Source organism: Bos indicus, chromosome 15 (genome assembly GCF_029378745.1).
Source record: "Bos indicus isolate NIAB-ARS_2022 breed Sahiwal x Tharparkar chromosome 15, NIAB-ARS_B.indTharparkar_mat_pri_1.0, whole genome shotgun sequence".
NCBI classification, from domain to species: domain Eukaryota; kingdom Metazoa; phylum Chordata; class Mammalia; order Artiodactyla; family Bovidae; genus Bos; species Bos indicus.
In genome coordinates, this window is record NC_091774.1 from 62,840,385 (window position 1) to 62,861,124 (window position 20,740).

The following is a 20,740-nucleotide window of genomic DNA, read 5'->3' on the forward strand; positions in this document are numbered from 1 at the left end:
TCAGATGTAAATCGAAACTACAATGAGATACTATGTCACACCTACTAAGATAGCTATTTTTTCAATAAAGAAAGAAAAAATGTTAGGATGTGGAAATATTGGAACCCTCAAACATTGTTGGTAAGAATATAAAATGGTACAGCCATTATGGAAAACATTTTTGTAGTTCCTGAAAAAGTTTAACAGATTTACTCTATGACCCTCTCCTAGGTATACATCCTAGAGAAGTGGATATATATGTTCACATTAAAACTCAGGCATGAATATTCATAGCTGCTTTGTCATAACAGCCAAAAAGTAGAAACAATCCAGATGTCTACTAACTGATGAATAGATAAACAAATGTGACATATATCCAATCAGTGGAATATTATTCAGTAATAAAACAAAATGAAATACATACAGCCAAATGGATGAACCTTGAAACCACCACACTAAGTGAAATAAACCAGATCCAAAAGGTCATGTGTTATATAATTCTATTTAAATTAACTGTCTAGACTAGACTAATCCATAGGACAGAAAATAGATTAACGATTTGGAGGACTAGGAGGAGGGGGGAATGGGTAGTGACTGCTGAATGAGTGTACTGTTTCTTTTGGGAGGATTGAAAATGTTCTGAAAGTAAATAGTGGTAATGGTTGCACAACTCTTAATATTCTAAAATTCACTCAACTGCACTTTAAAATACTTAAAATAATAAATTTTGTTTTATGTGAATTTTATTTCAATTGAAAGTACTTAATATATGCACATATTAATATATGTATATTTATTATTTATATATTAAAACATAACCTTTAGATGAATGTTACTAGTTAGAGTGTATTTTCTATACCTATTTTGAACATTTTCCTCTTTAGAAAATGAGCATCTATTTTATCAATACTGAAATTAGAATCATTGTAATTTTCCTCTTATAAAAGTTTTTGAAATGGTGAAATGTCCACCATAGGAGTAGATGCCTATTTAATAAGATACATAAGGAAATGGTCACCTATTTTTATACTCTCATCTTGTTTACATGTCTTAGCCGTATTAATAAGAGATCTCTAATATTTTAGGTCTAGTTCTTTAATACTATACACCTTAATATTAGAACATTTCTATTCCAGATTGATATATTTTAACTAACGAGAGACAGTGTGGTATACATTTTAAAAATACACACTGTCTCTTTTGAAAAAAATATTTTAATGTTTTTGTTGTTGAGTTATGACCTTTGTCATAACTGTTATTACAAATGTTCCTTAGATTGAAAAAAATACAAATATTTATACTGCAGCTGCTGCTGCTAAGTCGCTTCAGTCGTGTCCGACTCTGTGTGACCCCATAGACGGCAGCCCACCAGGCTCCCTCATCCCTGGGATTCTCCAGGCAAGAACACTGGAGTGGGTTGCCATTTCCTTCTCCAGTGCATGAAAGTGAAAAGTGAAAGTGAAGTCGCTCAGTCCTGTCTGACTCCTAGCGACCCCGTGGACTGCAGCCTACCAGGCTCCTCTGTCCATGGGATTCTCCAGGCAAGAGTACTGGAGTGGGGTATCATTGCCTTCTCCGGGATGCCATTGCCTTCTCCGAATATTTATACTAAATGCTACCTAATATTGACAATACAAAATGTGTGGCTTTGAGTTAAAGTTAGGACAGTGATTTGACTCAGTTCTCTTAATCAAACATTTATTGAATGCTTGACATGTGGCAGGTACCATTCTTTGCATTTATATTTTAGCTCATTTATTACTTACAACAAACCAATGAAGTAAATACTACTATCTGCATTTTTCCAGTTTTGAATGGAGACATGTAGAGGTACTACAGTTGGTCAGGGTAACCACAGATACAGCTCTACTGCAAAGTCAGGATTTGAATCTGAACAATCTGGTTGCTAAATTCAAACTTATAACCTCTATGCTATGTTGAACTATACACATATATTTGTTTCCATTGGAAAAAATGTAACTTTGTGTTTTGTAAGAAATGAATGCTTTGCTAGGTATGATGTATTCAGAGTTTTAATCATACAACTAGTGGAGAAGGCAATGGCAACCCACTCCAGTACTCTAGTCTAGCAAATCCCATGGGCGGAGGAGCCTGGTAGGCTGCAGTCCACGGGGTCGCTAGGAGTTGGACACGACTGAGCGACTTCACTTTCACTTTTCACTTTCATGCATTGGAGAAGGAAATGGCAACCCACTCCAGTGTTCTTGCCTGGAGAATCCCAGGGATGAGGGAGCCTGGTGGGCTGCCATCTATGGGGTCGCACAGAGTCGGACACGACTGAAGCGACTTAGCAGCAGCAGCAGCAGTGTCTAATACTAGCATATATTATAGAGTGAATCCACTGTAAGATCTTTTAGGAGATTACTCTAAAATATCTGATGGTTACTATAATTTTTAGTTGACACAATTTTAAGCATCAGATCAGATCAGATCAGTCGCTCAGTCGTGTCCGACTCTTTGCGACCCCATGAATCACAGCACTCCAGGTCTCCCTGTCCTTCACCAACTCCCGGAGTTCACTCAGAGTCACAAGTATAAGTAAATTTAATCCTGAAAGGTATAAATTGCAGCTTACACTAATTTATGAAGACATACAAGATTATGTTTACTAATCCAAATGCTTCACTTTATGATTATAGCTGATAAAAAACAAAAGTACTGCTTGTGTTTTCCTTCTCCAAAAAGCGTGTGTACTCTTCACAAAACAATGTTTTCGTATGTTTTCTTGTAGCCGCTCAGTAGGTCATTTTGTAGGTCAGCTTCTAAGTAAGGAAAATGGGAATTCTTTGTCTCTTCATTTAATCAGATTTTAAATTCTATTTTCATTGTTAAAGTTAGAGTCATAGGCTTGCAGGTGCAAAACTAATGTTTGATATGGGCAAAATAAATGTCTTTATTGTTAGTTGTTACTTCATCCATTATTTTGGTGAATGGGTTTTTTAAATTCTAGAATTACAAACCAGTAGACAGATTACACACATGCTGTATTTGTACCTTGTGGCAAACCTAACAATAATTACATACAACATAAAAGTGCTAATTCTAAACTTTAAGAGTATAAGATTTTCTTGATGATCGTAGTGTCTAGCAACAGCATTTGATTTTTGCTAGTATAAAAATTTGAATTTTTTTTCAAATTCTAGTTCATTAGTAAAAAGTTAAATTTCACATTTAATACTGTGTAATTCTCTACTGTAGAAATATCGATATTGTCATGATATCATGCTTGAGTCAATTTTAAAGTGTCAATTTTTAATACATTGGAAAGTAGTAATATTATGATTTAAGAAAATTTTCACTTTTTTTTTAACCACAGATGCTTAATAATGTGTCATTCTGTTTTCTTAGAAACTTCCTGCACCATTAATTGATGATAGCTATAAAAAAGAATGTGATGAAGATGTATGCAGTCATAAAATGGAACCTGACATTAAGATGAAAATAGCTTGGCGTTACCAGTTATTACCCAAGATGGAGGCAAGTCAATAACTCTCTCCAAAACTGGCAAATATATTTGTTTTCATTTTATAGACTCTCTTGTGATATACTTGTTACTCTTTAAATGCAATACAATGTTTATTTGTTTATTTAAATAATTACTTATTTGTAGAGTATCTTATCTAGATGACTTTTTTTTTCCAAATTTTATTGTGAAATAATTGACATATGTTACTTTATAACGTTAATGTTTACAGCATGATGGTTTGACTTACATAAGTTGTGAAATGATTGCTATAGTAGGTTCAGTTAACATCCATCATCCCATATGGATAAAATGAAAAGAAAAAGGAAAAAATATTTCTCCTTGTAATGAGAATGCTAGGATTGACTCTCTTAGCTTTCCTATATATTATTCAACAGTTTTAGCTACAGTCATCATTATGTACATTATATCTGTAATAATTATTGTTCAGTTACCCAGTCATGTCTGACTCCTTGCAACCACATGGACTGCAGCACACCAGGCCTCCCTGTCCGTCACCATCTCCCGGAGTTTGCCCAAGTTCATGTTCATTGCATCAATGATGCCATCCAACCATCTCATCCTCTGACGATCTCTTCTCCTTCTGCCCTCAATCTTTCCCAGCCTCAGGGACTTTTCCAATGAGTCATCTGTTCGCATCAGATGATCAAAATACTGGAGCTTCAGCTCCAGCATCAGTCCTTCCAGTGAATATTTAGGGTTGATCTCCCTTAAGATTGACTGGTTTGATCTCCTTGCTGTCTAGGGAGAGTCTTCTCCCTAGAAGTCTTCTCCAGCACCGCAGTTTGAAGGCATCAACTCTTTGTGTTCTGCCTTCTTTATAGTCCAGCTCTCACAACCCCATGTGACCACTGGGAAGACCTTAGCCTTAACTATACGGACCTTTGTCAGCAGAGAAATGTCTCTGCTTTTCCATACATTGTCTAGGTTTGTCATTGCTTTCCTGCCAAGAAAGTAATCGTCTCCTGATTTGATGGCTGCAGTCACCGTCCGCAGTGATTTTGGAGACTGAGAAGAGGATATCTGTCACTATTTCCACATTTTCCCCTTCTGTTTGTCATGCAATAATGGAGCTGGATGCCACCATCTGAGTTCTTAGTTTTTTTAATATTTCGTCTTAAGCCAGCTCTTTCCCTGTCCTCCTTCACCCTCATCAAGAGGCTCTTTAGTATCTTTTCGCTTTCTGTCATTAGAGTGGTGTCATCCGCATATCTGAGATTGTTGATGTTTCTCCTGCCTCTCTTGATTCTGGCTTTTAACTCAGCAATCCTGGCATTTCTCATGATATGCTCAGCATATAGGTTAAACAAACAGGGTGACAGCAGACAGCCCTGTTGTACTCCTTTCTCAACCTTGAACCAATCAGTTTTCCCATACACATTTCTAACTGTTGCTTCTTGACCCGCATACATGTTTCTCAGAAGACAGGTAAGATGGTCTGGTATTCCCATCTCTCTAAGAACTTTCCACAGTTTATCATGATCCACACAGTCAAAGGCTTTAGCACAGTTGATGAAACAGAGATAGATGTTTTTCTGAAATTCCCTTGTTTTCTGTATAATCCAGGGAATGTTGGCAATTTGATCTCTAGTTCCTTTTTCTTTTCTGTAACCACCTTGGACATCTGGAAGTTCTTGGTTCACATAATACTGAAGCCTAGCATGCAAGATTTTAAACATGACCTTACTAGAATGGGAGATGAGTGCAGTTGTCCAATGGTTATCACATTCTTTGGTACTACTATTCTTGGGAGTTGGGCTGAGGATTGACCTTTTCAGTCCTGTGGCCACTGCTGGGTCTTCCAGATTTGATGACATAATGAATACAAAACTTTGACGGTATCCTCCTTTAAGGATTTGGATAGTTCTGCTGTAATTTCATTGCATCCACTGGATTTATTAGCAACAGTGCTCTTGAGGCCCACTTGACTTCCCACTCCAAAATGTCTGGCTCTGGGTGACCAACCATACAATCGTAGTAATCCAGTTCATTAAGATCTTTTATATACAGTTCTTCTCTGTATTCTTTCCATCTCTTCTTGGTCTCTTCAGCATCTACTAGATCTTTACAATTTTTTCCTTTATTGTGCCCATCTTTGGTCAGAATGCTTCATTGATGTTTCCAATTTTCCTGAAGAGATCTCTAGTCTTTCCCTTTAGTTGTTTTATTCTATTATTAAGTACTGTTCATTAAAGAAGGCATTCTTTTTTCTCCAAGTTATTCTTTGAAACTCTGTGTTTAATTGGATGTACCTTTCCCTCTCTCCCTTGCTTTTCGTGTCTCTTTGTTCTTCCACTGTTCGTAAAGCCTTGTGTAACTCGGTGAAGCTATGAGCCATGCAGTGCAGGGCCATCCCAGATGGACAGGTTATAGCAGAGAGTTCTGACAAAACGTTCTACTAGAGGAAGGAATGGCAAACTATCCTAGTATACTTGTCGTGAGAACCTCATGAACTGTATAAAATGGCAAAAATATATTACACCAAAAGATGAGTCCCCTAGGTCTTAAGGTGTCCAATATGCTACTGGGGAAGAACAGAGGAGAATTACCAAAAGCCCCAGAATGAATGAAGTGGCTGAGCCAAAGCAGATACGATGCTCAGTTGTGGATGTGTCTGGCGACAAAAGTAAAATCTGATGCTGCAAGGAACAGTATTGTATGGGAACCTGGAATGTTAGGTCCATGAATCAAGGAAAATTGGATGTGGTCAAGCAGGAGATAGTAAGAATAAACATCGACATCCTAGGAATCAGTGAACTAAAATGGACAGGAATTGACAAATTTAATTCAGATGACCATTATATATACTACTGTGGGCAAGAATCCCATAGAAGACAGAGTAGCCCTCATAATCAACAAAAGAGTCTGAAATACAGTACTTGGGTGCAACCTCAAAAATGACAGAATGATCTTAGTTCATTCCGAAGGCAAGCCATTCAACATCACAGTAATCCAGGTCTATGCCCCTACCACCGGTGCTGAAGAAGCTGAAGTTGACCAGTTCTATGAAGACCTAAAAGACCTCCTAGAACTAACACCTAAAAACAGTGTTCTATTCATCTTTGGGGATAGGAATGCAAAAGTAGGAAGTCAAGATATACCTGGAGTCCTGGAGTAATGGGCAAGTTCAGCCTTGGAGAAAAAAATGAAGCAGGGCAAAGACCAACTGAATTCTGCCAAGAAAATGCACTAGTCATGGCAAATACCCTTTTTCAACAAGACGAGAGAGAACTTTACACATGTACATCACCAAATGGTCAATACCAAAATCAAATTGATTAAATTTTTTGTAGCCAAAGATGGAGAAACTGTATACAGTCAGCAAAAACAAGACCTGGAACTGACTGTGGCTCAGATCATCAGCAAAATTCAGCTTAACTAAAGAAAACTGGGAAAAAAGACTAGGCCAGCCAGGTATGACTTAAATCATATCCCATATGAATTCACAGTAGAGGTAACAAATAGATTCAAGGGACTAGATCTACTTAACAATGTGCCTGAAGAACTCTTAACAGAGGTCCATAACACTATACAGGTGGAGGTGATCAAAACCATCCCAAAGAAAAAGAAGGCAGAAATGGTATGGACCTAACAGAAGCAGAAGATATTAAGAAGAGGTGGCAAGAATACACAGAAGAACTATACAAAAAAGATCTTCATGACCAAGATAACCACGATGGTGTGATCACTCACCTAGAGCCAGACATCCTGGAATGTGAAGATAAGTAGGCCTTAGGAATCATCTCTACGAACAAAGCTAGTGGAGGTGATGAAATTCCAGTTGAGCTATTTCAAATCCTAAAAGATGATGTTGTGAAAGTGCTACACTCAATATGCCAGCAAATTTGGAAACCTCAGCAGTCGCCACAGAACAGTTTTCATTCCAATCCCGAAGAAGGGCAATGCCAAAGAATGTTCACACTACCGCACAATTGCACTCATCTCACACTCTAGCCAAGTAATGCTCAAAATTCTCCAAGCCAGGCTTCATCAGTACATGAACTGTGAACTTCCAGATGTTCAAGCTGGTTTTAGAAAAGGCAAAGAAACCAGAGATCAAATTGCCAACATCCATTGGATCATTGAAAAATCAAGAGAATTCCAGAAAAACATCTACTTCTGCTTTATTGACTACGCCAAAGCCTTTGACTATGTGGATCACAATAAACTGTGGAAAATTCTTCAAGAGATGGGAATACCAGATCACCTGACCTGCCTCCTGGGAAATCTGTATGCAGGTAAAGAAGCAACAGTTAGAACTGGACATGGAACAACAGACTGATTCCAAATTGGGAAAGGAGTACGTCAAGGCTGTATATTGTCACCTTGCTTATTTAATTTATATGCAGAGTACATCATGAGAAATGCTGGACTGGATGAAGCACAAGCTGGAATCAAGATTGCCGGGAGAAATATCAATAACCTCAGATATGCAGATGACACCACACTTATGGCAGAAAGCAGGGAAGAACTAAAGAGCCTCTTGATGAAAGTGAAAGAGGAAAGTGAAAAAGTTGGCTTAAAACTCAGCATTCAGAAAACTAAGATCATAGCATCTGGTCCCATTACTTCATGGCAAATAGATGGGGAAACAGTGACAGACTTTATTTTCTTGGGCTCCAAAATCACTGCAGATGGTGACTGCAGCCACGAAATTAAAAGGCACTTGCTCCTTGGAAGAAAAGTTATAACCAACTTTGACAGCATATTAAAAAGCAGAGACATCACTTTGCCAACAGAGGTCCATCTAGTCAAAGCTATATTTTTTCCAGTAGTCATGTATGGATGTGAGAGTTGGACTATAAAGAAAACTGAGCGCCAAAGAATTGATGCTTTTGAACTGTGTTGTTGGAGAAGACTCTTGAGAGTCCCTTGGACTGCAAGGAGGTCCAACCAGTCCATCCTAAAGGAGATCAGTCCTGAATATTCATTTGGAAGGACTGATGCTGAAACTGAAGCTCCAATGATTTGGCCTCCTGATGCATAGAACTGACTAAATTGAAAAGACCCTGATTCTGGGAGAGATTGAAGGTGGGAGGAGAAGGGGATGAAAGAGGATGAGATGGTTGGGTGGCATCACCAACTGGATGGACATGAATTTGAGTAAGCTCCAAGAGTTGCTGATGGACAGGGAAGCTTGACGTGCTGCAGTCCATGAGGTTGCAAAGAGTCAGACAGGACTGAGCAAATGAACTGAACTGAAGGCAAAATGGTTATCTGAGGAGGCTTTACAAATATCCATAGTACTTATTTCATTTATTTACTTTTCAACCACCTTCCTCCAATTCCCCCTCCCACTACCCTCTACCTTTGGTACCCAACGTCTAATCTTTTTTCCGTAAGTTAGTTTCTATTTTATTTGCTTTTAGATTCCACGTGTGAGATTTTACAGCATTTGCCCTTTTCTGTCTGACCTATTTCGCTCAGCATAATGCCACTAAGTTCCATCCTAGTTGTTGCAAATGACAGGATTTTCTCATTTTTTAAAGACTAAACAACATTCCAATATATATATCACAACTTCTTTATTCATTTATCCATCAATTGACACTTAGGTTGTTTCCATTTCTTAACTATTGTAAATAAAGCTGCTATGAACTTGGGGTTGCAGATACCTTTTTGAGTTAGTGTTTTCATTTCCTCTAAATATATTCCCAGAAGTTTAATTACTGGATCCTATGGTAGTTCCACTGCACCAGTTTACAGTCCCACTAACACAGGACATCCATGCCAGCATTTGTTATCTCTTTACCTTTCCCATGATGGCTGTTCTAACAGGCGTGAATTATCTTAGCAACTTAACCTTGCGCTTTTAGCTTGCATTTCTGTAATGACTAGTGTTGTGGAGCATATTCTCATGTACCTGTTGGCCTTTTTAGTATCATCTTTGGAAAAATGTCTATTCAGATCCTTTCTCCATTTTTTAATTGTTTTTTTTTCTTTACTATTGAGTTATATGAGTTTTTAAATACATTTTGGATATTAACCCCTAACAGATACATGGCTTACAAAAACTTTTTCCCAGTCCATAGATTATTTTTTCACTTTGTTGATTTTTTCTTTGGCTGTAAAGAAACTTTTTAGTTTGATGTAGTCAACTTGTTTATTTTTTAGTTTGTTGCATATGCTTTAGGTATCAAATCCATATATGTTACCAAGATCCATGTCAAGGAGTTTTATTCTTATGTTTTCTTTTAGGAGTTTCATGATTGCAGGTCTTACATGTAAGTCTTTATTGTGTTTCAAGTTAATTTTTGTGAGTGGAGTAATATAGGGGTTCACTTTCATTCTTTTACATTTCAATTTCCAGTTATCCCAATACCATTTATTGAACAAAAGGTGTTTTCTTTTTTGAGTCTTCTTGGCTACCTTGTCAAACATTAGTTGACCATGTATGCTTGGGTTTATTTCTGGGCTTTCAAGTGTGTTCCAGTGTTCTATTTGTTTTTATGTCAATATCATACTGTTCTGATTAATATAGCTTGCTTGAAATCAAGAAGTGTGTTGCATCCTGCTTTGTTCTTCTTTCTCAAAATTTCTGTGGCTTTTGACAGTCTTTAGTGTTTTTTCTACTTCTATAAAAATTGCCATTAGAATCTTGATAAGGATTGTACTGAATCTATGAATCAAGGGTCCTCAACCTCCAGGCCACAGCCTGCTGGTACTGCCTGTCATATCAGGGGTGACATTAGATTAAAAATAAAATGCACAATAAATGTAATATGCTTGAATAACCCAAAATTATCCCTCCCTCACCTGCCCCAGTCTGTGGAAAAATTGTCTTCCACAAACCTGGTCATTGGTGCCAAAAATGTTAGAGACCACTGCTATAAATGACTTCTGGTAGTATTAATGTTTTTTAACAATATTAATTCCACAATCCATGAACATGGAATACCTTTCCATTTATTTGTGTCTTCTTCAGTTTCTTTCATCAATGCCTTATAGTTTTCATAATAGAGATCTTTCACCTCCTTGGTTAAATTTACTTCTAAGTATTTTATTGTTTTTGATGTTATTGTAAATGGGATGATATTTCGTAAAAATTACTGAGCCCATGCAAGCCACAGCTACTGAAGCCCATGCTCTACAACAAGAGAAGCTACAGCCTCAAGAAGCCCTTGCACCACAGCTAGAGAAAGCCCTCACACCAAACAAAGACCCAGCACGACCAAATAAATAAATAATATAGAAATAAATGGGCTCACACATTTAGAAAACAAAAATAAATGCATGGCATACTGTCAATCACATTACCTTCCTGCCAACCTCAGACACAGCCTTAGAATTCTCTGTGGAGTGTCTGTGTGCTTCCTACCAGTTAATGAGAATTTGAATTATGAGGGAAAATCCATTATAAGTCCACATTATGAAAATATAAACTTCTCAAGATTGTATTCAAGATTTATACCGCCTAATCCAAGCCTACCTTTTTGGTCTGTGTCCTGTGTGTGCATAAAACACTATATTCACCCGTGCTATGAGAACTGCTCTGTGTGAATTGCTTGTATATCTGCTGGTGATGCTTTTCACTTTTTCACCAACTCATCATTCTCCAAGTGTATATAATATGTAATTACCTAATTTCTTATATTTGTTTCCATAATACCACATGTATTTTAAAGTACTTTTATACATTGTTTTTAATTAGTTGGTAGTATAATTCTTTTCTCCACCAGAAAGAATTCTGTATAAGGCAGGGAGCTTGTTTTATTTTCTCTTGTATCTCTAGCACCTGTATTAATGCTGTTTATTCATTCAATCAGAAAATACTGTTTAAGCATCAACTGTATACCAAGTATAAAATGTGTTGTAATGGGTATATATTAAGCAGTGGTTAATTGTTCTAATTCAGATGGGAATGGTGTTTGAATAGTATCATTTTTAAGTGTGATTTAAGTGACTGAGCAAACTACAAATTGGAGAGGGAATACTTGGAGCTCATAAAATAGAATAAGAAATAGTCTACCATCTCAACTTTTAAGAACAGAAAAAATTGTAAAGTAATATAGGTGGCTCTTAAACATAAGAACAAATGCCAAATTTCAGTTATAATAAAAGAAATGCAAATTAAAGCTAAATTAAAATTAATGCAAATTAAACCCTGCCATTTTTCTCTTACTAGATTGTCAATAATCTAAAACGTTTGGTAAGACATTAAATTAGCAAAGACAGGAAGAAACTAGTACTCTCATGCTTTGCTGGTAGAAATGTAAATAGCTTCCGTGGAAGGTAATTTGTCATTATCCTTCAAAATTACAAAAGCTTGTACCGTTTGACTTTTTTATTGGAAATTTACATCATTAATATATTTACTCAGGTGTAAAATATGAATTTTACCTCAAACCTGTATATGAGGCATGTTTTTTTATACCAAAAAATTAGAAATAGTCTAAATGTCCATAAGTAAGCAACTAGTTGGAAAAGGCAATGGCACCCCACTCCAGTACTCTTGCCTGGAAAATCCCATGGACAGAGAAGCCTGGTGGGCTGCAGTCCATGGGGTCATAAGAGTCGGACACGACTGAGCGACTTCACTTTCACTTTTCACTTTCATGCATTGGAGAAGGAAATGGCATCCCACTCCAGTACTCTTGCCTGGAAAATCCCAAGGACGGAGGAGCCTGGTGGGCTGCAGTCCATGGGGTTTCGAAGAGTCGGACACGACTGAGCGACTTCACTTTCACTTTTCACTTTCCTGCATTGGAGAAGGAAATGGCAACCACTCTAGTGTTCTTGCCTGGAGAATCCCAGGGACGGGGGAGCCTGGTAGGCTGCCATCTATGGGATCACACAGAGTCAGACACGACTGAAGCGACTTAGCAGCAGCAAGCAACTAGTTAAATAAACTGTGGTAAATGTGTATGGTAGAAAATCATACATTTGTATTAAAAAGTGAAAGGAAGCTCAGCAGTCAGAAATTGTTGCAGAGATAGCTTAGAATGTGAATGAGAACTGGGTATAAGAGGCCAGAGTAAATGTAGTTGCTCTGCTTGGAAAATGTGAATTAATTTATAAGGATTAAAACAATGTAGGATTTACACTTGAGAACCCTAATGGCAAAAACTTCATGTAATCTGTAATCTGACAGATTCATTTAAGTAACTGGGCTTAAGGATGACTTTTGTAAAAAGTAACCGTATTTCTAATTTTTCTTCTGGTGTGTTCTGAAAGACATTAAGAACATAAACTCCAAGTTGAATTTGGTTTTTGTGTAAAGGTAGTATACCAATTCAGTTTTACTTTATATAAAATACTTGTATCTTCCATTTCCTTTTTTTTTAAACTCTTATCTTGGTTTTGGTCTTTTCATGGTCTCTTGAAGTGAAGTTGTCAGTGAAGATACGAGTAATTGAAACTAAGATTTTTCTTACTGCTTGTTGTGAAATCTGTTTCAGTTGGGGAGAAAATTCTTTATTTCTTTATAATTTTGGTTTCTTTCTGTATTGTAATTGCAGACACTCTTCCTACCCCCTTTTATATATGAGTAATACTGCTTATTCTGTTTTTTCCTTTTAGAGTATTGTGTGCTTGAAGTTGTTGCTATGGGAGTAAACTTCTGCGATGTTACACATTTACATGTAAACCTAAGTTTTCAAGGCTTAGAGCTTGAGTGTTTTAGATTTATGATTTTACAGTGGTTTTCTCCAGATGATTTACTTTCCCATTTTCTTCAAGACTCCACTAAAATATCACTCTATTGGGAATGTCTTCCTTTGTCACTCTATATAAAATAAAACCACTCTCTCATACCCTTTCACCACCATATTTTTCTTCAGAGAACTTATCACCACTTAGCATATAGCATATCATCTATCTCCTCTGACTAGAGTGTGAGTCAGTGGGAGAAAAAGACTTTGACTGTTTTGTTTTCCTGGTCTGTAGTAGGTGCTCAGTAGTTGTTTGTTGAATACATGAGTGAATGAATTATTTGGTGTGTAAATTAAATGTTAAAGTGAGTTAAGTTGCATTAATGAATACACACCAAGTAGCAGCTTATTTTGAATTTACACCTAGTGGACAAGCTTTCGTTTACTAGTATTTATAAGCAAGTTCTATCAAGTTTAGAAAAATAGAGTCATCTTCTGACTTCGCTTTTCTTTGAAATGTCACTAGCCTGTATATTTGCCTTTCACAGAAATTTTGTACATCATTTACCAAGACTGATAAACTTTGATGATCACTTGTCATTATCTATTTTATAAATCCAGACCTTATCTTGCCATTATCAGTATAAAAACAACAGTAAAACCCCGATTTTCTGTATTTTACTTGAGAAAAAATAGAGTTAATACTGCTATGAGTAAAGTTTAATCAAGTAATCCAAAACAAAATGTAACAGAAAGGCATTCTGTCGATTTTCAGAGATGCCTTTTAATATAAATTATCACTCAGTTCTAAGAATATAGTCCTATTCCCATTTAGGGAATGCAAAAAAGAATAAAAATCATATCAGTCTCTCAGTCGTGTCCGACTCTTTGCGACCACGTGAATCGCAGCACGCCAGGCCTCCCTGTCCATCACCAACTCCCAGAGTTCACTGAGACTCACATCCATCGAGTCAGTATTGCCATCCAGCCATCTCATCCTCTGTCGTCCCCTTCTCCTCCTGCCCTCAATCCCTCCCAGCATCAGAGTCTTTTCCAATGAGTCAACTCTTTGCATGAGGTGGCCAAAGTACTGGAGTTTCAGCTTTAGCATCATTCCTTCCAAAGAAATCCCAGGGCTGACCTCCTTCAGAATGGACTGGTTGGATCTCCTTTCACTCCAAGGGACTCTCAGGAGTCTTCTCCAACACCACAGTTCAAAAGCATCAATTCTTCGGCGCTCAGCCTTCTTCACAGTCCAACTCTCACATCCATACATGACCACAGGAAAAACCATAGCCTTGACTAGATGGACCTTTGTTGGCAAAGTAATGTCTCTGCTTTTGAATATGCTATCTAGGTTGGTCATAACTTTCCTTCCAAGGAGTAAGCGTCTTTTAATTTCATGGCTGCAGTCACCATCTGCAGTGATTTTGGAGCCCCCCAAAATAAAGTCTGACACTGTTTCCACTGTTTCCCCATCTATTTTCCATGAAGTGGTGGGACCGGATGCCATGATCTTCGTTTTCTGAATGTTGAGCTTTAAGCCAACTTTTTCACTCTCCACTTTCACTTTCATCAAGAGGCTTTTGAGTTCCTCTTCACTTTCTGCCATAAGGGTGGTGTCATCTGCATAGCTGAGGTGATTGATATTTCTCCCGGCAATCTTGATTCCAGCTTGTGTTTCTTCCAGTCCAGCATTTCTCATGATGTACTCTGCATAGAAGTTAAATAAGCAGGGTGACAATATACAGCCTTGACGTACTCCTTTTCCTATTTGGAACCAGTCTGTTGTTCCATGTCCAGTTCTAACTGTTGCTTCCTGACCTGCATACAAATTTCTAAAGAGGCAGATCAGGTGGTCTGGTATTCCCATCTCTTGAAGAATTTTCCACAGTGTATTGTGATCCACACAGTCAAAGGCTTTGGCATAGTCACTAAAGCAGAAATAGATGTTTTTCTTGAACTCTCTTGCTTTTTCCATGATCCAGCGGATGTTGGCAATTTGATCTCTGGTCCCTCTGCCTTTTCTAAAACCAGCTTGAACATCTGGAAGTTCACGGTTCACATATTGCTGAAGCCTGGCTTGGAGAATTTTGAGCATTACTTTACTAGCGTGTGAGATGAGTGCAATTGTACGGTAGTTTGAGCATTCTTTGGCACTGCCTTTCTTTGGGATTGGAATGAAAACTGACCTTTTCCAGTCCTGTGGCCACTGCTGAGTTTTCCAAATGTGCTGGCATATTGAGTGCAGCACTTTCACAGCATCATCTTTCAGGATTTGGAATAGCTCCACTGGAATTCCATCACCTCCACTAGCTTTGTTCATAGTGATGCTTTTTAAGGCCCACTTGACTTCACATTCCAGGATGTCTGGCTCTAGGTCAGTGATCACACCATCGTGATTATCTGGGTCGTGAAGATCTTTTTTGTACAGTTCTTCTGTGTATTCTTGCCATCTCTTCTTAATATCTTCTGCTTCTGTTAGGTCCATACCATTTCTGTCCTTTATCGAGCTCATCTTTGCATGAAATGTTCCTTTGGTATCTCTGATTTTCTTGAAGAAATCCCTAGTCTTTCCCATTCTGTTGTTTTCCTCTGTTTCTTTGCATTGATCGCCATAGAAGGCTTTCTTATTATCTCTTCTTGCTATTCTTTGGAACTCTGCATTCAGATGTTTCTATCTTTCCTTTTCTCCTTTGCTTTTCGCTTCTCTTCTTTTCACAGCTATTTGTAAGGCCTCCCAGACAGCCATTTTGCTTTTTTGCATTTCTTTTCCATGGGGATGGTCTTGATCCCTGTCTCCTGTACAGTGTCACGAACCTTATTCCATAGTTCATCAGGCACTCTATCTATCAGATCTAGGCCCTTAAATCTATTTCTCACTTCCACTGTATAATCATAAGGGATTTGATTTAGGTCATACCTGAATGGTCTAGTAGTTTTCCCTACTTTCTTCAATTTAAGTCTGAATTTGGCTCATGGTCTGAGCCACAGTCAGCTCCTGGTCTTGTTTATGCTGACTGTATAGAGCTTCTCCATCTTTGGCTGCAAAGAATATAATCAATCTGATTTCTGTGTTGACCATCTGGTGATGTCCCTGTATAGAGTCTTCTCTTGTGTTGTTGGAAGAGGGTGTTTGTTATGACCAGTGCATTTTCTTGGCAAAATTCTATTAGTCTTTGCCCTGCTTCATTCCGTATTCCAAGGCCAAATTTGCCTGTTACTCCAGATGTTTCTTGACTTCCTACTTTTGCATTCGAGTCCCCTATAATGAAAAGGACATCTTTTTTGGGTATTAGTTCTAAAAGGTCTTGTAGGTCTTCATAGAACCGTTCAACTTCAGCTTCTTCAGCATTACTGGTTGGGGCATAGACTTGGATTACTGTGATATTGAATGGTTTGCCTTGGAAACGAACAAAGATCATTCTGTCATTTTTGAGATTGCATCCAAGTACTGCATTTCAGACTCTTTTGTTGACCATGATGGCCACTCCATTTCTTCTGAGGGATTCTTGCCCGCAGTAGTAGATATAATGGTCATCTGAGTTAAATTCACCCATTCCAGTCCATTTCAGTTCACTGATTCCTAGAATGTCGACGTTCACTCTTGCCATCTCTTGTTTGACCACTTCCAATTTGCCTTGATTCATGGACCTGACATTCCAGGTTCCTATGCAATATTGCTCTTTCCAGCATCGGACCTTGCTTCTATCACCAGTCACATCCACAGCTGTGTATTCCTTTTGCTTTGGCTCCATCCCTTCATTCTTTCTGGAGTTATTTCTCCACTGATCTCCAGTAGCATATTGGGCACCTACTGACCTGGGGAGTTCCTCTTTCAGTTACCTATCGTTTTACCTTTTCATACTGTTCATGGGGTTCTCAAGGCAAGAATACTGAAGTGGTTTGCCATTCCCTTCTCCAGTGGACCACATCCTGTCAAATCTCTCCACCATGACCCGCCCGTCTTGGGTTGCCCCACGGGCATGGCTTAGTTTCATTGAGTTAGACAAGGCTGTGGTCCTAGTGTGATTAGATTGACTAGTTTTCTGTGAGTATGGTTTCAGTGTTTTGCCCTCTGATGCCCTCTTGCAACACCTACCGTCTTACTTGGGTTTCTCTTACCTTGGGTGTGGGGTATCTCTCCACGGCTGCTCCAGCAAAGCGCAGCCATTGCTCCTTACCTTGGACGAGAGGTATCTCCTCACCGCCACCCTTTCTGACCTTCAATGTGGGATAGCTCCTTTAGGCCCTCCTGCGCCCACGCAGCCACGGCTCCTTGGTCGTGGGGTTAGAATAAGAATATGTACACTTAAATAAATAACACTAGCTCAGTAAAGCATAAAGTAGTGCTTCTTCCCATTGGAGGGGTGTATAGTTTGTAGATGCCAACCTTCCTTCATCCTGTGATTTTGATTTTCTCTCCTGTGTGGACACGTGTACTTCTTTCCTATCAAATCATTAAACCAAACCTCGTTCCCTGTTCACCCCAAGGATTGATAAAAGTGAAAAAGTGTTAGTTGCTCAGTTGTGTCCACCTTTGCAAATCCATAGACTAGCCTGCCAGGCTCCTCTTTCCCTGGAGTTCTTTATGCAAGAATAAATACTGGAGTGGGTTGTCATTCCCTTCTCCAGGGAATCTTCCTGACCCAGGGATCAAACCAAGTCTCCTGATTCTGTACTGCCTGAACCACCAGGAGGCCCATGCCCTTCCAAGGATGATGGCCTACAGCCTATTCTGAGACTTAATTTTTTTAATACTGTAGAGCTCTACTACCAAGGCTTAGAATGGCAATTTATAACAGCATATTAGATCTCTATTATATTAAATCCTCATTACACTTCGGCTTTCCATCTTAGTAGTTCAGCTACAACAGTCCAGTGATAGATATATACATGTTTTAGATGACAACAAATACCATTTTTCCAGGAGAGCAGTGTAATGGCAAAGGATAGTGATGGATCTTACAATCGTCTAGTGAATCATAACACAATAATAATAATTAATAATATTTGTTTAGTGCTTGATAATTTACAAGATATTCATTTCCAGTATTTCATTAGATTCTTACAATAGTCTGGTGAAATTGTTATTATTCACTCTGGTTTCTAATGATTGAACTGATGCTCAAAATGGTTTATAACTGCTTGGATTCTTGCTTTCTGTTATGCCGTACTGAGAAACAAGAAATTATAACACTAAGAAAATGTCTTGTTTGGACTGTTTTTTTTTCTGGTGAAGCTCTTGTCTGAATTTTTTCTTTCTTTCTGACATATTCATGGTGAGGGAGGGTATTGTTTTGTTGCTCCTCTTGGAAACCTGTAGCATAGTCAATTTTTATTGAACCATTCCGTTTTACTCTCTTCCACAGCTGACAGAGTTAAAGGGTAGTTTATGAATGTGAATTAAGTGTTCATTATGTAAAACTATACCAAACTGAGTAAATAAATAGTTATTGATTGGAATAGTTATTGATGATACTTTAATTTTTTTAGTGCATTTATTGTTTCAGGAAGTTGATAGTTTTTCATGGATTACCATTGTTATTATTAGATTTAGAGCATTCAGTGACCTTTTTAAAGGAAATATTTTAAGTCTTTATTTTACAATTCTAGAAGATTTCACAACATTTCAATCATCTGATGATCCGTTAACGCTCGGGGTGTCTTGGGTAGAAAAAAAACTTAAAAAATTGTTTTTCTTGTAATAGTGTATTTATTTTTCATTTTTATTGCAGCATTAAAGTTTTTCATCAGTGATTAAATGTTTAATGTCTACCCTATAGATATTTTAGTTGCCATATCTAATCTTAATTTGTAAAAAAAGTAATAATTTAATTATAATTTTAAAATTTTCCAAATAAATTTTTACATTTTGATGAATTATTTGTGTTCTGTGTGTAGACTGTCACAGCATGAAATCAATTTTCTGCCTTGATTCATCCCAAATCTCAGATTTCGATGACATTAATATTATAATTAGAAACATTGGTGTAGACGGCAACTTAAAAAGCATACTTTGCTTCTTGGCAATTTAGCATATTTCTGAGAGTGCATAGGACTTCAAGAACCTTCAGTCCACTAATAAATTTATTAACTTAAAAGAAGCGAAAAGTCTCTCTTTCTTTCTCTCTCCCCATGGCCAGTCCGCTAAAATAGATTATTCATGCTTATTTGATTCAGGTGGGCTTTTGCAAGCTTCCCTACTAGGCCTGGGAATGTGGTACATTGAGGCCTTTTCAGAGGCTTCTGACATGGACCAGGCTTTTATTGCATGGTGTTTCATTATTACCAGATCCCAGTCTCCACCCAGTTTGTAGGCGCTCTGCTTATTCTTTTGAATCAGGAGAGGTTATCACCTACCTTAATCCATGCAGCACTGTGGATTAAGGACACCAGTGTGCCCCAGGATTCTCAAAGAGGATCCTGGAAACTTCTTGTTTCTTCTTTTTTGCTGTCTTTACTAAATTCTATTGGGCCTTAGGGGGATTTGCATCTGAAATGGGCAACCTGGTGTTTTTCTCAATGAAGACATCAGATCAAAGTTCAGTTAGTCAAGGCCTTTCTAAAACATTAAGGGGACTTGGACTTACACAATAAAAAGATGAGCTCTAGCAGAGATTGCAGTAAAAACATTTTGAAGCATAATCCGGATAAAGAATAGATTATAGGCCAAAGAACAGACCTTGTTTAAATTGCTTTAGACTAATAACTTTACATTTAAAAACCTTATTCCCTCTTTTTAAGAAACAAATTTTAATGTGACATAATGTACGTGTTAGCAGTTTCGTGGCAAATGGATAAATCATGTTTTTGAAACCATACATCTGTATATATTGTATTGAAAAGATTAGATTAAGCCAATTGATAGGTCTTTTTTATTAATGAAAACAAATAGTACCTTATGGAGGAATGAAGAGCTATTCTGTATATCAAATGAATGACAACCCCCCAGACTCTGAATCTGAGAATAGTGTTTCTACTAGACTTTAATTTTTTTTAATTCGGTATTACTGTATAATTTGATGTTTGTGGGGGTTTAATTTAATATGAATTCATGAAGTCTTAAAATGCAGACACCTAGTGGCAAGCGAATGTCTCTTTCTTCTCTGGATTACAAAATTGCCACTTACTTAGTGACATAAGCTAAGAACTTACCCTGTGCAGTGCCTCGGTTTCTATAAATAGTACCTAATTTTGTTGAGTGTTCTAAAATTTTTGTGTTTTGTAGCATTCAAGACAGTGAAAATTAAGGAAATAAAGATCAGAGATTTTATTAGAAACTGTTGCCATGCAGAGTCCGTTAGTAGTTCAACTTTGGATAAAGGTATATTTGGATAGAGATATATTTCAAATTTGTTATATATTTTTTAATGTAGTAAGTCTATATATATCAGTTCTTCCATATTTGAATTAAAATGCATAAATATATCAGTATCTTGCTGAATGTAGGATAAGTAAATTACAGTTTGAAGAAAATAAATTTTTAACAACCAGTGTGGATTTTCTTATCAGGCTGGACCAGTATCATCTTCAAGATTTGGTCACTATTATGATATATCAAAAAGGATACCACAAGAACTCATTGAGACCTCAAAGTGGCATGGATTTTTTCTCCCAGAAAAAATATCATCAGCTTTTAACGTAGAATCCTGGTAAGTTAATG

The 20,740-nt window shown here is 37.5% G+C and overlaps 1 protein-coding gene across 3 annotated transcripts in view; it reads left to right on the forward strand.

Annotated features, from left to right (window-relative positions):
- Nucleotides 1-20,740, forward strand: part of ELP4 (elongator acetyltransferase complex subunit 4) — a 257,422-nt gene that overhangs the window by 61,873 nt on the left and 174,809 nt on the right. For all 3 annotated transcript variants that reach the window (XM_070767618.1, XM_070767620.1, XM_019974939.2), the window contains exons 4-5: nt 3,349-3,477; nt 20,590-20,729. In XM_070767618.1, coding sequence (XP_070623719.1) covers nt 3,349-3,477; nt 20,590-20,729 — 269 coding nt within the window. The remainder of the gene's footprint in view (nt 1-3,348; nt 3,478-20,589; nt 20,730-20,740) is intronic.